The sequence below is a fragment of the Carassius auratus genome, chromosome 24 (genome assembly GCF_003368295.1).
Source record: "Carassius auratus strain Wakin chromosome 24, ASM336829v1, whole genome shotgun sequence".
Lineage (NCBI taxonomy): Eukaryota > Metazoa > Chordata > Actinopteri > Cypriniformes > Cyprinidae > Carassius > Carassius auratus.
In genome coordinates, this window is record NC_039266.1 from 18831095 (window position 1) to 18849775 (window position 18681).

Here is an 18681-nt window from a genome sequence, read left to right on the forward strand (position 1 = left end):
TATATACTTATTTCTCATAACTTTCATATGACAAAAATAAATAATTAAAATGTATGCACACAAGAAGACAGTTACTGATTTTCCACATTACAGTAATGAGAATTTTCAAAATGAATAATAATTTTCTTATGTAATGGGCTACGACTTTGTATGTTTTGGGGCTGAGATATGACCAAGACATTTCTTCATGAGATCCATTCATCATTGTTAAGGACAAGTGCACGGCCATCACTGTGTTCGATCGTCTGCTTCATAGAGAGCAAGCTAGGGGCTTGTATGTGCGGTACGGATGGGCCGTGTATTTGTAGAGATAGAGGTGGTCAGACTTGACCTTTTGGGTCCAAGATGAATAACAGCTAGTCTTCATCTCTAATGTCTGGAAATAGTCATAGATGACCTTTACTCGAAATGTTCAGCATATTACCGAGGTAGACCGGCTCTCTAAATGACCCTGTCCAGATGGCTAATGCAATCAAAATCAACCATTTGTTATTAAGGCTTTGAGGGAAATACATTAAATCCATGTCAATGAGGTAACTACTACTTCAGGTTTAGTTGTAGAAGTATACTGGCTTTTTGCATACAATATAGCATGTATAACATCATACAAACCTTTTCTAATCATCATGCGTTATGGAAAACAACATCGAGTGTGATTCGGAGCCCAACCATCCACCATTCAATTAAAATCCATTCATTTCCTCATTTCCCATCAGCAGCTCTTGTATATGTGATTGCATTCTGTTCTGGATGTAGTGGACGATCCATCATTGTGGCTCTTGTTAAAGGATACGCGTGGTCTTCCCACATCTGCATAAACAGCCAGATTCATTTCCATCAGCCCTCAGAGAATGAGAGGCAGAAACTTCACCTCGACAGATCGCCTCGCTATTGTTTCAAAATAACACCCCCTAAGATTATTTCTGGATAATTGGCTCCTGAAAATAAGGCAATTATTTTTTTTTCAATCTAATTATTTGCCCCCCCCCCACCCCACAACAAAGTTAATTCTTCACACTGCAATTACAGAGTAAATTCAGTGCTGTGATATAGACTTTTTGTTTTGTCTGGGGTTTTCTGTCAGCACACGGGCTCCACGGCTTGAAGGAGGCCTTGCTTTGGCACATAAGGGGTTGTCCTGGTAACCATCTTGATGCAGTCGATGATGGGGCAGACGCTGAGGCACAGAGTACAGTCGCTGCAGCTGTCCTGAATCATGGGGAGATGAGTCTCGGGGTCAGACACAATGGCCTGCAAGACACAGAGACATTAGAATCGTTATATCCTCAGCAGGGGCGACAACCAGCTACGACTAGATGTTACACGATACAAACACACTGTCCCTCCACCGGAGCACACAGATGTGTGAAACCTGTCAGGAACATGTCATGTGGCTCATATTTCATTCGTTTTATTTAATTAGGCCAAAATTCTCATTATTGTAATTCAAGAGAGAAAACAACAACAACCAAACAACGACGTATTTAAATGGTATTTATATGTAATGGCACTATTTTTAGAATCTGCCTTTCAATGCTTTACTTTTAATAATATAATTATATTATTTTAATGTTGTAATACAAAAATGACAAAAAAAATATTACAATAAAATGTTCAAAATTATTAAAATGTAAATCCTATTTAAACACCATGATAACATTTATAGAATCTGTTTTTTATTTTTAGCCTAATTATAAAATTATTATTATTGATAATTTACTAATATCAAAATAATCATATTATTGCAATAAAGTACAAATTTACTCTATTAAAGTGATGACTTATTCTTAAATGTAATAATAATAATAATATTAATAATAATATTAATATTAATAATGTAAAATCTTACAAAAACATTATTTTTAAAAAATGTATTACATTTATTATTATTACTAATATTTATTTTCTGTAATAAAGTACAGAATTACTGTATTAAAGGGAAATTGTAAAGCAAATTATATTTATTTTTAATAAAAAATTAATAAATTTGAAGCTTGTTTATAAATAATGAAAAACAGCAATAATAATGAAACAACAACAATAAATGTATTATAATTATTGTTAAAATAATGATTTTGGCTGTAATAAAGTACAAACTTACAATTTATGAAAATGCAAAAAATTATTAATTATAATAAAAAACCTCAAAGCTAAAATTTTAAGCTGGTTTAGAAAATGCTAATTAACAAAATAATTATAATCATCATATTATTCAATCACCTATAATTATCATTTGTATTCATTTATAATAATAATAATAATAATAATAATAATAATAATAATAATAATAATTATTATTATTATTATTATTATTAATCTTAATGTAATTATTAAAATCATTGTCATATAATTTTACATTTACAAATTTTACAAATTACATTTCATTGTCATCAAACTCAAAGTTATTACAACATTACCAGGAATTCTAGAGGGAAATCTGTGTAGTTGTCTTAAAAAAAATTCACAAAATGAAAAATCTTTAATGGGCCTTAAATAGGCTTCATTTCCTTTATGCAACATGTAACTTTTTATGTGTATACATTACAGAGAAGAGGAATGATGGCCATCAATCTAAATGTTATATTAGACAGTTCATACAATCTGTGAAGTGTTGTGTTTGTACAGCAGGAAGATTAGACATTATTTTGGCAGGTGGAATCGAGTATGCGCACCTTTTCAGACATAACCGGATTGCTGCTAGCACAACAGAATGCTGTTTTGTATTGCTTGATGGGCCACCTATTTGATCGTGACACATTATTTTGATGAATGCTCCTCTATATTAGAAAGCATTAATAATGTGTAATTCCTCTTAGAGATCCACTCACAGACAATGAGCGTCACTGTGAACAATTAATGCTTTGATAAAACCCGCACTCTACTTCATCAATACCCTCGTGATAAATTGCAAGGGACATTTATTTAACAGGAGAGGGTGAGATGAATACTTTAATAAAACTGTCAGAGCCATCCCACTTGCCGTTCTCCTGCAGGCTGAAGCACAAGGGGACATCGCAGTTTTCAGCGCTAATATTCATTACAGTCTCTAAAGGGAAAACCATGTGTGCTAATGAGATGTCTTTAGCCTGCCGGTAAGATGCATCATAGCAGTACTCTTTTTTTTTTTTTTTTTTATGTACATGTATGTCAGGGTAGAATCATTAACCCAATTAATATTGGTATATTGGTTTAGTTTAGTATTTGATAAAGCAGTTTTAGTATTCACTTCAGTATTTAGAGTCTGCTAAGCATGTATGCTAACCGCTAGGCTAAATATTGTATTGTTTTTTGTTAATGTAAGCCATATTCTGTTAGCTATAAGTGAAAACCACTGGTTGTTGAGAGTTGGAAATAGTTCTTTCTCAGTTTATAAAGGACTGTCTGGAGTCTTTGAGACCTGGAGAAGCCAGGAGCTGTAATTGAAGAGCCAGAGGCTAGGAGCTATGGGTCTGTGTGGGAACAAACAGGCAGTGGGCGGACGGAGGGAGGTACGCACCTGGTATCCAGCGTCGTTACAGGTCATGTAACACTTCCCGCAGTTAACGCACATCTTCGGATCGATGAAAGCTTGCACTTGCTCCTCAGTGTTGAGCTCTTGATAGGCGCCGATGTGTTGCAGATCTTCGGCTATCACATTCTGAGTGTAAAAACACAAACATATGGGAACTTCAGACCGAAGGTCAAAGGTCTTGAGGAGAAAAATAGTTTCTGAGCTCTAACGATATGTAAGCAAGTGTATAATATAAGTAAACATACTTTAACTCTTGGCACAGGTCCCTTGGGAGAGTAAACTCTCCTTTTGGTGTACATTCTCTCAGTTTCTTTCTGTAGTTGCAATCGCTTCCTTCTTTTCCTGCAGGTACAGGCCAAAACTGGGTAGACAGTATTGGGGAACAAGAAACAAACAGAATTAACTGCACACACAAATAATAAATATTAAATTAAACTGTGTTCCTGTAGCTCAACTGGTAGATCACTGCGAGCAAGCAAGTGCAAGGTTGGGGGTTCGATTCCCCGGGAACACATGATATGTAAAAATTGATAGCCTTAATGCACTGTAAGTCGCTTTGGATAAAAGCGTCTGCTAAATGCATAAATTTAATTTTAATTTAATTTAAATGAAAACATTCGTTGCAAATAAAACACTAGAACAAAAAAAATAGAAATGTTGCTTTGCTTTTGATCTACAGTAACTGAAATAAGTATATTATACTACTACACTGATAATAAAATATTAATAAATACTATAATAGTATACAGTATAAATAATACTAAGTGTTGTTGTTGTTAACTAAAACAAAAATTAAAACTATTAAAAATAGTTTTCAGTAATTGAAAGACAGCTGGTATAAAACACAATATAAGTATTAAAAAAAACCTAATAATAAAAAATGTTTCCTTGGCAACTAACTAAAACTAAGTTACAATAATATTAAATAATATATTTATTATTATTATTAATAATAATAATAATAATAATAATAATAATAATAATAATAATAATAATAATAATAATAATAATAATAATAATAACATTTTATAAATAATAGTAAAGAAATAAGGGTTAATATTATTTATGATATATAAATAATATTTACCCTTATTGAAGCCCAGAGAATCAATAATGACGCATCTCAAGCCTAACCGAATTAATTCAATAAATATAATAATTATTACTATTAATTATAATATTAAATATAACTGTATAAATAAAAATATTGTAATTATTATAATTTAAAACATTAATAAATACTATAACAGTATAATATAAATCATTATAGCATATAGTATATACTTTTATATAAATGATATTAAAATAACACTTGTTCTAGCAATTAAATTAAGGAATAAAAAAAAAAAAAAAAAAAAACAATTGGTGGGATTCTTTGTGGTCCATGTTCTTTTCTGGACATTTGCTATACTATATGCTCTCCAAAAACAGATGCCTGATATCATTTGGTGATTTGGTTGTGTTTTCTTTGAGGTAACCAATTATATTTCCTGACATACTCAATTACGTACTTCCTTTCACGCAGTGCCATGTGTTCTCCTTTAAGATGCTCTCACCAAGGAGACGGGTATTTACGCTTTCTAGTGATTACTGATTCACTGGGCTTCAGATGCCATGTGTGCCAAAGCATGAGCGCTGCGTCCCTCATTAGACCATCAGAGAAGTACACACGCTCATGGAGAGCAAAACAAAGGCATTAAAGACACACGCTGCTCCCTTCTGAGGAGTGGCTACTCTTTTTCATCCTTGAAAATTAATGAGATCCCTTCTGTCAACACACAGGTTTAGAGTCTAATCTGCTCCGGGCTTAAACCGCTTTCATTCCACACGGAGGTGAGACTTCAGGTTTGTGGCGTTTTGCGCGAGGCGATGCTTTAATGTTAAAAGAAAGAAAACTTATTGGCAAGCACGCACGATCGATATTACATCCACAGCCCCCGAAGCAGCTGCGCACGTTGTCGAAATCACTTGTGCATAAAAAGTAAAATGAAAACTGATGTAGGTCACGCACAATGATTTCTGAGAGATTATTGTCCTTGGTTTACCACTTTTGTATCTTTTGAAGGCCCTGTACTGTAAAATCATGCAATATATTTGCAAAAATATTCATTTGCCATTCAGGCTTAAGACATTACCGTGGCGACGAACAGGGATTGCCGGCTCGCTCGGAATTGTGGGTGGAAGATTCTCCCGTTGATGGATTCAGCAGGAGTGTGTCGACAGAAAACATGATTTCGGCCACTTCACACTCTCTCAGTGGGCGTCTCGAAGAGAGCCGGGACGTCTTCACTTATTGGATTCTCCGAGACAATCCTCACCATGCTAGAAAAACCAGGTCTTGGCAGCTTTTTGGAATATGGTATTTGATTTATTTTGCTGGTCTTTACTGGTCCACAAACTTTACCCATAGGATTTCTACACTTCTTGGTGGTTCTATGTCAGTAGATATTCAGGGCCAATCCAGCTTCCATGGATGAATATGGAGAAATCTTTTAATTAAATACTGGAAAATTAAATACTATAAATGCTGAAATGTGAAAAATCTGGCAGGTAACATTTTCATGGAGTAAATCTTTACATTTTATTGGAGAAAAAAAACTAATAACTCCAACTAACTGACAAGTCCAACAAAAACAAAACAAAAACAAAAACAAAACCAAACCAAAACAAAACCAAAACAAAACAAAACAAAACAAAACAAAACAAAACAAAAACAAAACATAAAACATAAAACATAAAAAAATAAAAAAAATAATAAATAAATAAATAAATAAAACAATTTGTTAAAACATATTTTAAAACATTTTGTTGCATCTACCAGGTATCATTTTTATGAAGTAAATCTTTACATTTTACTGGAGATAAAACGACATTTTGAAAAAGTTAAATAAAATAAAATCGATAAATTATATCAATATACTCCTTAAAGTAAATTTATATATTTTTTTTTTTTTTTTTTTAATTATATATATATATATGAATAAGAGGGTGAATAACTGATGACAGAAAGTTCATTTTTACATGAAGTATCTGTCACGGTTGGGTTTGGGAAAACACAAAGAGAGGGTAGATCCAAATGCAGGTAAGGGTTTTTATTTAAACAGAGGGGTAACTACAAAAATAAACAGTTATGAGAGACAAACGTAACCAAAAGAGGGAACCGGATGAAACGGGGAACTCGGAAGAATGAGAAGGTAGAGGAAGTCTCGGGGGAACGAGAGCATGAGACACATAGGGTAAGGACTCCATGATGACAACAGAGAAAGACAGCTCTATATAGGGAAACTAATGCCAGAGTATTGTCAACACCTGTGCGATTCTAATTGGAGTGCAATTACTGTGAAGACACAACCAGACTAGCGGAATTAAAGTGCCTATGGTGAAGTGCCTAAGGGGAAGTGAGCTCACTAGGGAACACACAGGAAAACAAAGACTGGCAGCGTGACATTACCCCCTCCCTACGGAGCAGCTACCAGATGCTCCACCTAAACCCAGGAAAACCCCAACAGAAAAAGAGGCAGGAGGGAGGTGGAACGGCGGCGGACCAGGGGGAGGGACGGAGGGACAGAAAACAGGGACAGGAGCAACCAGGAGGAATGGAAAGGTGCAACACAAAACAAGGAGTCCAGGAGGGAGGCGGACAGGTGGAGGCTCAGGGGGAGGGAAGGAGGGTCAGACTAAACTAAAAGGAACAGACAGAAACAGAACTCAAAAAACACAAAACATAAGTCCATGAAGGGCATGTTGAGGCGTCCACCAGGACGGAGCAGATGACCACCACATCTTTGTGGTCGAGGCCGGAGTCCACCAGGGCGGAGCGGAAGACCACCACGGCCTTGTGGTCAGAGTCAAAGCCCTCCAGGGCGGAGCGGAAGACCACCACGTCTTTGTGGTCGAGGCCGGAGTCCACCAGGGCGGAGCAGAAGACCACCACGTCCTCATGGTCACCGCCGGAGTCCCCCAGAGCGGAGCGGACGACCACCACGTCCTCGTGGTCACCGCCCGAGTCCCCCAGGGTGGAGCGGACGACCACCACGTCCTCGTGGTCACCGCCAGAGTCCCCCAGGGCGGAGTAGAAGACCACCACGGCCTTGTGGTTACCGCCTCGGGAACTGTATCAGGCACCGCCTCTGGAACAGCCTCGGGCACCGCCTCGGGAACTGTATCGGGCACCGCCTCGGGAACAGCATCGAGCACCGCCTCGGGAACTGCATCGGGCACCGCCTCGGGAACAGCATCGGGCACCGCCTCGGGAACTGCATCGGGCACCGCCTCGGGAACTGCATCGGGCACCGCCTCGGGAACTGCATCGGGCACCGCCTCGGGAACAACATCGAGCACCGCCTCGGGAACTGCATCGGGCACCGCCTCGGGAACTGCATCGGGCACCGCCTCGGGAACTGCATCGGGCACCGCCTCGGGAACAGCATCGAGCACCGCCTCGGGAACTGCATCGGGCACCGCCTCGGGAACAGCATCGGGCACCGCCTCGGGAACAGCATCGGGCACCGCCTCGGGAACAGCATCGGGCACCGCCTCGGGAACAGCATCGGGCACCGCCTCGGGAACAACATCGAGCACCGCCTCGGGAACAACATCGAGCACCGCCTCGGGAACTGCATCGGGCACTGCCTCGGGAACTGCATCGGGAACTGCATCGGGCACCGCCTCGGGAACAACATCGAGCACCGCCTCGGGAACTGCATCGGGCACCGCCTCGGGAACTGCATCGGGCACCGCCTCGGGAACAGCATCGGGCACCGCCTCGGGAACATCATCGGGCACCGCCTCGGGAACTGCATCGGGCACCGCCTCGGGAACAACATCGAGCACCGCCTCGGGAACTGCATCGGGCACCGCCTCGGGAACAGCATCGGGCACCGCCTCGGGAACTGCATCGGGCACCGCCTCGGGAACAGCATCGGGCACCGCCTCGGGAACAGCATCGGGCACCGCCTCGGGAACTGCATCGGGCACCGCCTCGGGAACTGCATCGGGCACCGCCTCGGGACCAGCATCGGGCACCGCCTCGGGAACAGCATCGGGCACCGCCTCGGGAACAGCATCGGGCTCCGCCTCGGGAACAGCATCGGGAACTGCATCGGGCACCGCCTCGGGAACTGCATCGAGCACCGCCTCGGGAACAGCATCGGGCACCGCCTCGGGAACAGCCTCGGGCACCGCCTCGGGCATCGCCTCGGGAACTGCATCGGGCACCGCCTCGGGAACAACATCGAGCACCGCCTCGGGAACAACATCGAGCACCGCCTCGGGAACTGCATCGGGCACCGCCTCGGGAACAGCATCGGGCACCGCCTCGGGAACTGCATCGGGCACCGCCTCGGGAACTGCATCGGGCACCGCCTCGGGAACTGCATCGGGCACCGCCTCGGGAACTGCATCGGGCACCGCCTCGGGAACAACATCGAGCACCGCCACGGGAACTGCATCGAGCACCGCCTCGGGAACTGCATCGGGCACCGCCTCGGGAACAGCATCGGGCACCGCCTCGGGAACAGCATCGGGCACCGCCTCGGGAACTGTATCGGGCACCGCCTCGGGAACTGCATCGGGCACCGCCTCGGGAACTGCATCGGGCACCGCCTCGAGAACAGCATCGGGCACCGCCTCGGGAACTGCATCGGGCACCGCCTCGGGAACAGCATCGGTCACCGCCTCGGGAACAGCATCGGGCACCGCCTCGGGAACTGCATCGGGCACCGCCTCGGGAACAGCATCGGGCACCGCCTCGGGAACTGCATCGGGCACCGCCTCGGGAACAGCATCGAGCACCGCCTCGGGAACAGCATCGGGCACCGCCTCGGGAACAGCATCGGGCACCGCCTCGGGGACTGCATCGGGCACCGCCTCGGGAACTGCCTCGGGCACCGCCTCGGGAACTGCCTCGGGCACCGCCTCGGAAACTGCATCGGGCACCGCCTCGGGAACAGCATCGGGCACCGCCTCGGGAACTGCATCGGGCACCGCCTCGGGAACTGCATCAGGCACCGCCTCGGGAACAGCCTCGGCCTCCGGAGCAGCAGCGGGCACCGCATCGGGAACGACCTCGGCCACCGCCCCGGCCTCCGGAACAGCAGCGGGTACCGCCTCGGCCTCCAGAACCGCAGCGGGCACCACATCGGGAACAGCATCGGGCATTGTCTCGGCCTCTCGAACAGCATCGAGCACCTTCTCGGGAACAGCCTCGGCCTCGGAAACAGCATCGGGCACCGCCTCGGGAACTGCATCGGGCACCGCCTCGGAGACTGCATCGGGCACCGCCTCGGCCTCCGGAACATTAGCGGGCACCGCATCGGGAACGGCCTCGGCCACCGCCTCGGCCTCCGGAATAGCAGCGGGCACCGCATCGGGAACAGCCTCGGCCACCGCCTCCGGAACAGCAGCGGGCACCGCATCGGGAATGGCCTCATGGACGGCAGCCGCCCGCTCGGGAACGTTCTCCGGGTCCTGAGGAACAGTAGCTGCCTGTCTCCTCCTCCGCCCTCTACGATGGAGAGTCGGTGGCGTTGAGTCGGCCATCTTGTGCTGTGGTGCTGGGCTGGCGGCCATCTTGAGCTGTGGCGCTAGGCTGGCGGCCATCTTGGGTTGTGGGGCTGGGCTGGTGGCCATCTTGGGTTGTGGGGCTGAGCTGGCAGCCCTGTCTGGAAACTCTGGTGTGGTTGTTGCATTCCACTGAGCACGATGGTGCAGGTAATTGGTAAACCCCCAAAAGTCCAGGATCTCTAACCCCTTCATCTCCCATTGAGGTAAAGGATCATCCAGGCAATTATTAAACCAATCCTTTAGTGCTGCATCATTGTAACCTAACCCGACTGCCAAAGTCCAAAACAATTGCGCCAGGCCACCCACCTCCCTTCCCTCTTGATGAAGGGTGGTTAAGTTCCGGAATCTCCCCCTCCGTTCCTCCATGGTGGCTGGGGAACCGATTCGAAATCTCACACCGCTGGATCTAGGCATGATGGAGTCCTTCTGTCACGGTTGGGTTTGGGAAAACACAAAGAGAGGGTAGATCCAAATGCAGGTAAGGGTTTTTATTTAAACAGAGGGGTAACTACAAAAATAAACAGTCATGAGAGACAAACGTAACCAAAAGAGGGAACCGGATGAAACGGGGAACTCGGAAGAATGAGAAGGTAGAGGAAGTCTCGGGGGAACGAGAGCATGAGACACATAGGGTAAGGACTCCATGATGACAACAGAGAAAGACAGCTCTATATAGGGAAACTAATGCCAGAGTATTGTCAACACCTGTGCGATTCTAATTGGAGTGCAATTACTGTGAAGACACAACCAGACTAGCGGAATTAAAGTGCCTATGGTGAAGTGCCTAAGGGGAAGTGAGCTCACTAGGGAACACCCAGGAAAACAAAGACTGGCAGCGTGACAGTATCCCTGTAGCGCTTGACGCCAAACCTGGGAAACACGCATCTCACAACCACATTCCAGATCAAACTACAATCAGATCTAAAGATATTCCACATTACGGTTCAAGCGGAGCCAGCAGATGACATTTCTTGGCGCGTGAGTTAGACTGTGCGTTTGAATATCGTTTTTCGTCACATATACAAAATAAAACATTCATTTAATGTCAGAGTGGATGTCAGCGCGATAGCTGATCAAAAGATGTTAATCTTTCGCTCATCTGATATCTTCAGACACAGAGAGCACGTGTCAAGCAACAAGTCTGAAGGTGAAAAACTCAAAGACTGATACTACCTACATGAAAGAGCGACGCAGGTTCAAAGCAGAGGCAGTCGTTTCCCAGTCGAGCACTTCATACGATCCAACTATTAAGCCTTATTGCTCTTTCAACTGCTCATTGCCATTAGGAAAAGATATCAACTCATGAGTCAAAAATAAAAGCCATAAAGAATGCTATAAACAACCCTGAAGCACAATAATCGTGTGATTTATCCGCACTCAACCACTGAAGAAGGTTATAATTAAATATGAAAACCTAAATTTATCTCAAGAGCGTTCAACCCTCATTAATTTGAACCCGGGACAGCACAAAGTCTTTTCCAACCACAGTGTTTTTCCTTCATCTCATTGCTGTTTCTTCATGACACTGCGAGAGGCTTTTGGGTGAACCGGCATAAACGGCAGACAGAGAGGGGATGCCCTGGGAGACAGCGAAAGTTAAGACCGCGGCCTCGGGCGACTCAAAGGGAGAAAGACATTCTCTTAAGCTCATTAAGGCAAAGCTTTCAACTCCGAACTCCCAGAATGCCGTGAATCATCCTCGCTTATTTGTTGTGTAGGAATTTTGTGGCCTGCTATTGAAAAGTCATCGAGCTGTGTATGGTTTTAATGAAAAGTACTGGGTGACGTCCACCACCCCAAATGCTAGTCCTGTGTTTTCAGCTATCAGAGACACTCTCCTAATTGGATGCATTGTTTTTTTTTTCTTCTTAATAGTACACACACTTTTTCTCACTTGTACCGTCCTCTCAAATTTGTAAACAACACATTGCACACATCAACTGAACAAAGATTAATTTAGGTGACAGACGGGCTGCTTTATTCAACTTATTGTTTATACAGAACCCAATATTACAAAAAGGAGACAATAATTACTGGAGACCAAAACAACTATAGTCATCTCTTATGTTGCCATTGATAAAATTTTTTTTAATGAATTATATTTTTTTTGTGATGAGCAAATTATTTTGGTTAATGATAAATAAAATAAATAAAAAGTGATATATATATATATGTTAAATATATAAAATAAAATGTTATATTATGTATTAATGTATAATTATTAATAATAATAATAATAATAATAGGTGAATAAGAGTGAATATATATATATATATATATATATATATATATATATATATATATATATATATATATATATAAGTGGTAATTGAAATAAAATAAAATATAAATATTACATGACAAACATAAACTTGAAAAATGAATGAAAATTAGAAATGTTATTTCAAACTAAGTGAAATAAGCTGAAGTTGAATTACTAAAACTAAAATTAATATACACTTATAGTGCTAGTATTAATGACATATATAGTAAATACACACACCCACACATTAATTATGAATATAATTAATTCATAGTATTAAGAATACTTTTTTGCATAAAGAAAACAAAAATAACGACTTTATTTAACAATTCGTCTCCTCCGCGTCATTCGCCATTTTGGAGAGTATCCACTGAACTATTCTGTGTCAGGAACGCTACACGGATGCGGTGTTTTCTTTCAAATCAAAGTGTAAATAACGTAGACAACTTATCTGTGTGGCGCAACTGACACAGAACAGCATACGGGTGGTTCAGAGCTCTCAGAATTCATCAACAATATTTTAATTTGTGTTCCAAAGATGAATGAAGTTCTTACGGGTTTGAAACGACATAAGCGTGAGTAATTAATGACAGAATTTTCATTTTTTCATCTCTTTAATATCCACCATACAAAAGCCTATATGGCTATGTCTGCCTGTGTGTATATGCAATATTAACACATTTTGCACTAATTATATTAACATGCAATTAACAAAGCACAAATTTTCTGTTTGACCCATGGCCTAGCCTGTAGTTTTAGAAATTGATGGAGATGCTGACAGTGTTACCAACCTAGCGACTTTTCATACCCCTCTAGCGACCATTTTATTTTATTTTTTCAAAAAGCGCCTATTGACCATTCTTCAGGGTTTGCCCGAGCCTTATTTACTTTCTGAGACTCGCCAGTAATGCCGCACAAGCACAAGGTCTCTCTTTCCTGCTGCGCACACACCTCACTCTCTCTGCATCTGCTCTGTTCAGCGAGTGGCTGAGGAGATGTGATTTCAGTTAAACCTGAACTGTTGCTACTCTAATTTTACATGCAAATATAGCTGAAATCACAGCACAGCTATTGTCTTTATCTTATGTTTAACCTATTTGATTTTATCAGATGACTGCTCAATTATAAATCAGGATGAGCTGGTTATGTAGACTTAATGGGCAGCGTTTCAGTCACTATTTTTAATATTCATTTGGTTATAGAGTGAAAACAGTTTAATGCAATATTTATTAAACATATTGCATAATGCATCCATATTTGTTCATGGCCATGTTGATTATAGTATTAAAAAGTTGAAAATTATTAATTTAAGGTACATTTTGAACATAAAAATGTGCGATTAAGTTGTGATTAATCGCACTTTAACTCATGGCAATTATGCGATTAATCACAATTAAATATTTTAATTGATTGACAGCCACAATATATAAATATATATTATATAATATAAATATATATATATATATATATATATATATATATATTTTTTTTTTTTTTTTTTTGAGAGAGAGAGAGAGAGAGTTATATATTATATAAAACACACAGACACACACATACATCATTATGAATCATAACTCCGAGCAACTACTAAATTCAATTAAAACTATGTACTATATCTGGATTTTATGCAGATATAAAATTGATGTAAACGTAATGGCCATACATTTATTCAATGGTAATTTAGTGTCAAACCGTTGCTTTTAGCCCATAACACTTTTGGGGCACTGAAACCTCCCTGAACAACGCTAGCAGTGTGTTATGCATTGTGATTGGCCAGCATCTCGTGGGTCAGATATGAGCGAGGGCTAATGAAAGACCCCATTGAGCAGTCGGACAATTGCTCGGCAATAACAGTACATCTTCACTCTGGCCAGGCGAACAGGACAGCGGCCGGCTGAGTCCCTTCATATTTAATGTGCACTAAAGCAGTGCTCTAAACTGCTCTCCACTGGCCCGTTCACAGCTCTATGCACAAATGACCCCATATGTCACCTAAAATAAACATGATTCCAATCAAGCGGCTAGATTACAAGATGGGATGGGTTTGAGGGGAAAATGCTTTAAAAGATAAAGTGTGTGTGATTTCTGTGCCTCTAAGATCACCAAACAGAATAGCAAGAGTAATGAACGTGTTCAAACGGGTTTCCCAAACATTTCATTTGTCATTGGTAAGGTCTAATAGATCTCGTTCTTAACTGGTTGAGCTAATGTTGCTTGGTTAAGTTTGTTGGCATTTTCAAACAGATATATATTTTTTGTCCTTTCATATTAACCTTGGATACAAGAAAGTGAAATAAATAAATACATGCATACATAATTAACATAAAGAACAGACCCCACATAGTGCTTCCTCCACTGACGTATTTACTTTACACATTTATTTAATTCACTGAAATAAGAAATTGTGGCACAGCATACTGAAGTGTAAATTTGACAATAAAATATATATATTTTAAGTAAATAATAGTAATCTAGTTTATCTTATTTTAAATGTATAAACTTCATTCATATAAATAAAGATTTAAAAGTTGTTTCATCCACCTAGAACATTTTTTTATTTTTTTATTTTATAGATTCTAAAAATTCAAGACCAAACATAAAATGAGTCGATCTTAAAAGTGGTTAGATGTGAAAAAGTGTGAGAATAATAATACAAAATAGTATGAGGTATTTCAAAACACTACTTCTAGAATAGTCAGATTGACCATTTGAATGCCAATTTTGGACGTTCAAGTAAGACAACATGGGCAGGGAATTGAAATGCAGAGCCTGTGGTTGGACAATGTTATATTTCCAGTGAGTTGTGTCAAGCAGGGAAGGGCTCCAGACTGATATTACCTGTCAGCCCGCTCTCAGACATCCCCTCCGCTGACTGACAGCTCACCAGAGAACCGCAAGCACCAGCCCAGACACCCTTTATATACAGCTTGAGAGAGAGAGTGAGAGCAAACGAAGAAAAACAACGGCAAACTGAAGTCGGAAGCGATAAGAAAGGGTGATGGAGGACAGAGAGGGCTATGAGAAAATTTGTTAGCCACAAAGAATAAAAAAAGGCAGTTTGACTGGTCCACAACGTGAAGGAAAGAAGACGAGAGCACAGAAGTTGCTGTGGTTGATAAAGCAGAGCCTAAGGGAGCGTTCAGTGAAAGACAAGTTTGTTTTTTTTCTTCTCGCCGAGGCAGTGAGCGTCGTCCTCTCAGGGGATGTGCGGTTGGTTTTTCGCTGCCATCTCTAAAACGCTGCGCTCAGGCAGTACAACACTGAAACTGTTTCCTGTTTGTGTGCCTGCTGGTCATCTGACTCACTTTCTCTGGGCTAGGCCGGACCGTGGGGGTATTAACACTTGTAAACAGCGGTCTGGCTGCCTGGCAGGACTATAATGGTAATGAAGCCTTCAGCAAGGTTGTCTTGCTTCACACTGTCAGGGGCCGACATAACACCCTGGTTAGGGAGACAGCAGAGCAGATGGAGCCACACTATTATAAGATTAATACCTGTGTGTTTTAAACCAGATGCTTTTCAAATCATAATTATGGTAGCCTACGAACACATCTTGAATACAGTAGAGATGAACTACGTGGGATATTAATGATCTCAACACTTTAAGTTGGAAAAGCAATTAAAGATACACAATAAAAAGGTATAAAACTATAAACTATCCTTTAAAACTAGAATGATGTTATGTGGAATAACCTTCAGAATGTATATATGTATATATACATATATTGTTGTGCTATGGTGCTATCTCTTCAGCGCCAGCAGCTCAAACTACAATGCAGAATATTAATAACTATGACTGGGGCTGCTATATACATACAATTATAATGAGAAGACCATTATACTAAAATGCTATTAATTTTTTGGGTTTAGCTGCTGTGTTTCTGCACATTATTTCGTGAAGAACGCGTCCACAAAAGGAGTTCGCATTCAAAGCCCCTGATGTTCATGTGCATTCAGGCCCTTTTTGCTTAAGTCTTAATATTAATGTTACGTTGTATAAATAACGAAGCGTATTCTATATGAAATTATGAGTTGAATCCCATTGATTAAATACTTGCTATCAAATGCGTCACACTACTCGTCATCTTTAGCGCGCAGCTCAAAACAGAAATGCAGAATATTAACTGCTAACGTTTTAAGCTAACGTTATAATGATAATATTGTAAAAAAAAAAAAAAAAAAAATTGTTAATTGTTATGGTTTCGCCGACGCTAAGTGTTAGCTACCTGTTCATCAAAACATAAAACATTATTTACCCTGTTTATATCTGCAAGGTGTTCATTACACATTTTCACTGTGAGTTAACATCAGTAATTATGTTAGTCGAATGTCTGACTTGACTCTTGTTAATGTATTTTGCCCCGCCCTCAAACATATGATTCGACTATCAGTCGAATACCGGCAAGATTCGAAAATTCTGATTCGACTATGAAAATCCTTAGTCGTGGACCCCTAATAAATAAATAAATAAATATATATATATATATATATATATATATATATATATATATATATATATATATATATATATATATATATATATATCAATTCGAACAAACAAAACAGGAAAGGCTGCTGCTTATTTTTTATGCAAACCCAAATTTTATTCAGGATTTTTTGATGAATAGTAAATACAAAAGAACAGCATGCATTTGAAATAGATTTTTTTTTTTTTTTTTTTACATTTTTTGTGGCATTATTAAAGTCAAAACTGTCACTTTTGACCAATTTAATGCATTTTAATAATAATAATAATATAAAAAATCTTACTGACCCGAAACTTTTGAACAGTACTGTAATTTAGTAATGCATTTCCGATAAAGGACCCTATTTGACAGAAGATCAAAAAACTGCACTTGGATTTACGCCGGCAACAAAATTTATTTTTAATATTTGCAGAATGATTTCTTTTTATCACTTATCACCTTGCAAGAACTCCCATTTTCCTTAAAAAAATACAAATCCGTTCTCCTGTTCACATTCATCTGACAGAGAAGTAGCTCGACTGTACAATAGCAGACATGAAGCACAATGCTCACATGGTCTAATGTTCATTGATTTTTCTTTCCCTCTCTCAGTTTACAAAAGACCGTCTGTCAAGCGAACATCCCCGTGACCCATGCGCTCAGTGACTTTTCCTTCTTTCGAGCAGGAACCCTGAATGCAGCTCAGTGCCGCCTGGGGACACGCGGACAGTCGTGTATGTCTACACAACACTCCACATCTTTCCTCGGCTTTCCCACCAATGTTATTGTTGCGCCAATTTCAGCACTAATGTCCTGTCGACATGAAAATGACTTGCACTTATCACTGCCTGCTTCTCTTCCGTATTATTCCTTCATTCCCCAACACTCATTTGGCATTAGCATTTAAACTATTGCGCTGAGCCGCCTTGCAGTCAGAAGCTGAGAAGTCGCAGCTAGCGCGTTAGAAAACACTAGGCGGGCTTCAAAGCTTTTCCCTCGGCTGGTGTATTAGCAGAAAGGCTGTGATCTGATAAAAGCCTTTAATTCGCCTCTTTGAAAGGAGTTTACTGAAGTTTGCTCATTTACATGCCGCCGAATATTCCTTGTGCACAAATAATGAGGGAGATTACCGAGGGCTGAACGTACACGTGAAGTACAAACCATTAAACGCGTGAACAGCTGCCTTTGTCAAATCTCATTTTGTGATTCTATATTTTTTTTTGTTGCTGCTGTTATGTAAATGGCATGTGTGAAGAAAAAGATATAAAACGAACCAATTATTTTTTCCCCAAAGTCTAAGCTTGATTCAAACTTGGAAAAATTCAATCTGCATGGCGTACTTTAAACTTAGCACTCACTTTGCTCCAAGTGCTTCCTTTTACCAGGAAAAATGGTAAAACTGGAGCATAACGAGTAAGTGCGGCTCTATAATCTTCTTTCACCTTTGAGATTGCACAAGTGCAAGCGGCCACTTTGTGTATTGGGCAGCGCTGTTATTACGTGGATTTTTACGAACTAACAACAAGTAAATGGATGGATGCAAGTCCCCGGGTTTAGTGCTAATGCTGCATTAATGAGCACTTGTTTCTAAAGCTGTAGAATTATGGGAAATGTGTTTAGCTCCTTAATGGCATGTCGGAGGACTGTAATAAGGAAAACAACGTGAGAGGAAAGTTGGGGAGGGGTAATCATCAGTAAAAGGGTGTTGTAATACAGCTGTGATGACTCTCACCCTTCCTTTGACTTCCTCTAGTCTGGCCACAGGCTTTCCTTTCTGATGGCGGGCCGCTGGTGGCGACAAGCCGTCCCAATCCTGGAGCTCCTCAAGGCAGGGCTTTCAGATCGGTGCAGTAGTCTTCAGTCACCGTGAAGTCCTG

At 41.1% G+C, this 18681-nt stretch overlaps 1 protein-coding gene across 1 annotated transcript; it reads right to left on the reverse strand.

The window, feature by feature from the left end:
- Nucleotides 1-618: 618 nt before the first annotated feature.
- Nucleotides 619-18654, reverse strand: LOC113042521 (dihydropyrimidine dehydrogenase [NADP(+)]-like). Its single transcript, XM_026201438.1, has 4 exons — nucleotides 18537-18654; nucleotides 3757-3872; nucleotides 3497-3637; nucleotides 619-1251 (listed from the first exon to the last, which is right to left on the reverse strand). The coding sequence occupies exons 2-4, from the start codon at nucleotides 3808-3810 to the stop codon at nucleotides 1081-1083; spliced, it is 366 nt and encodes a 121-aa protein (XP_026057223.1). The 5' UTR covers nucleotides 3811-3872; nucleotides 18537-18654; the 3' UTR covers nucleotides 619-1080.
- Between the last annotated feature and the right edge of the window lie 27 nt (nucleotides 18655-18681).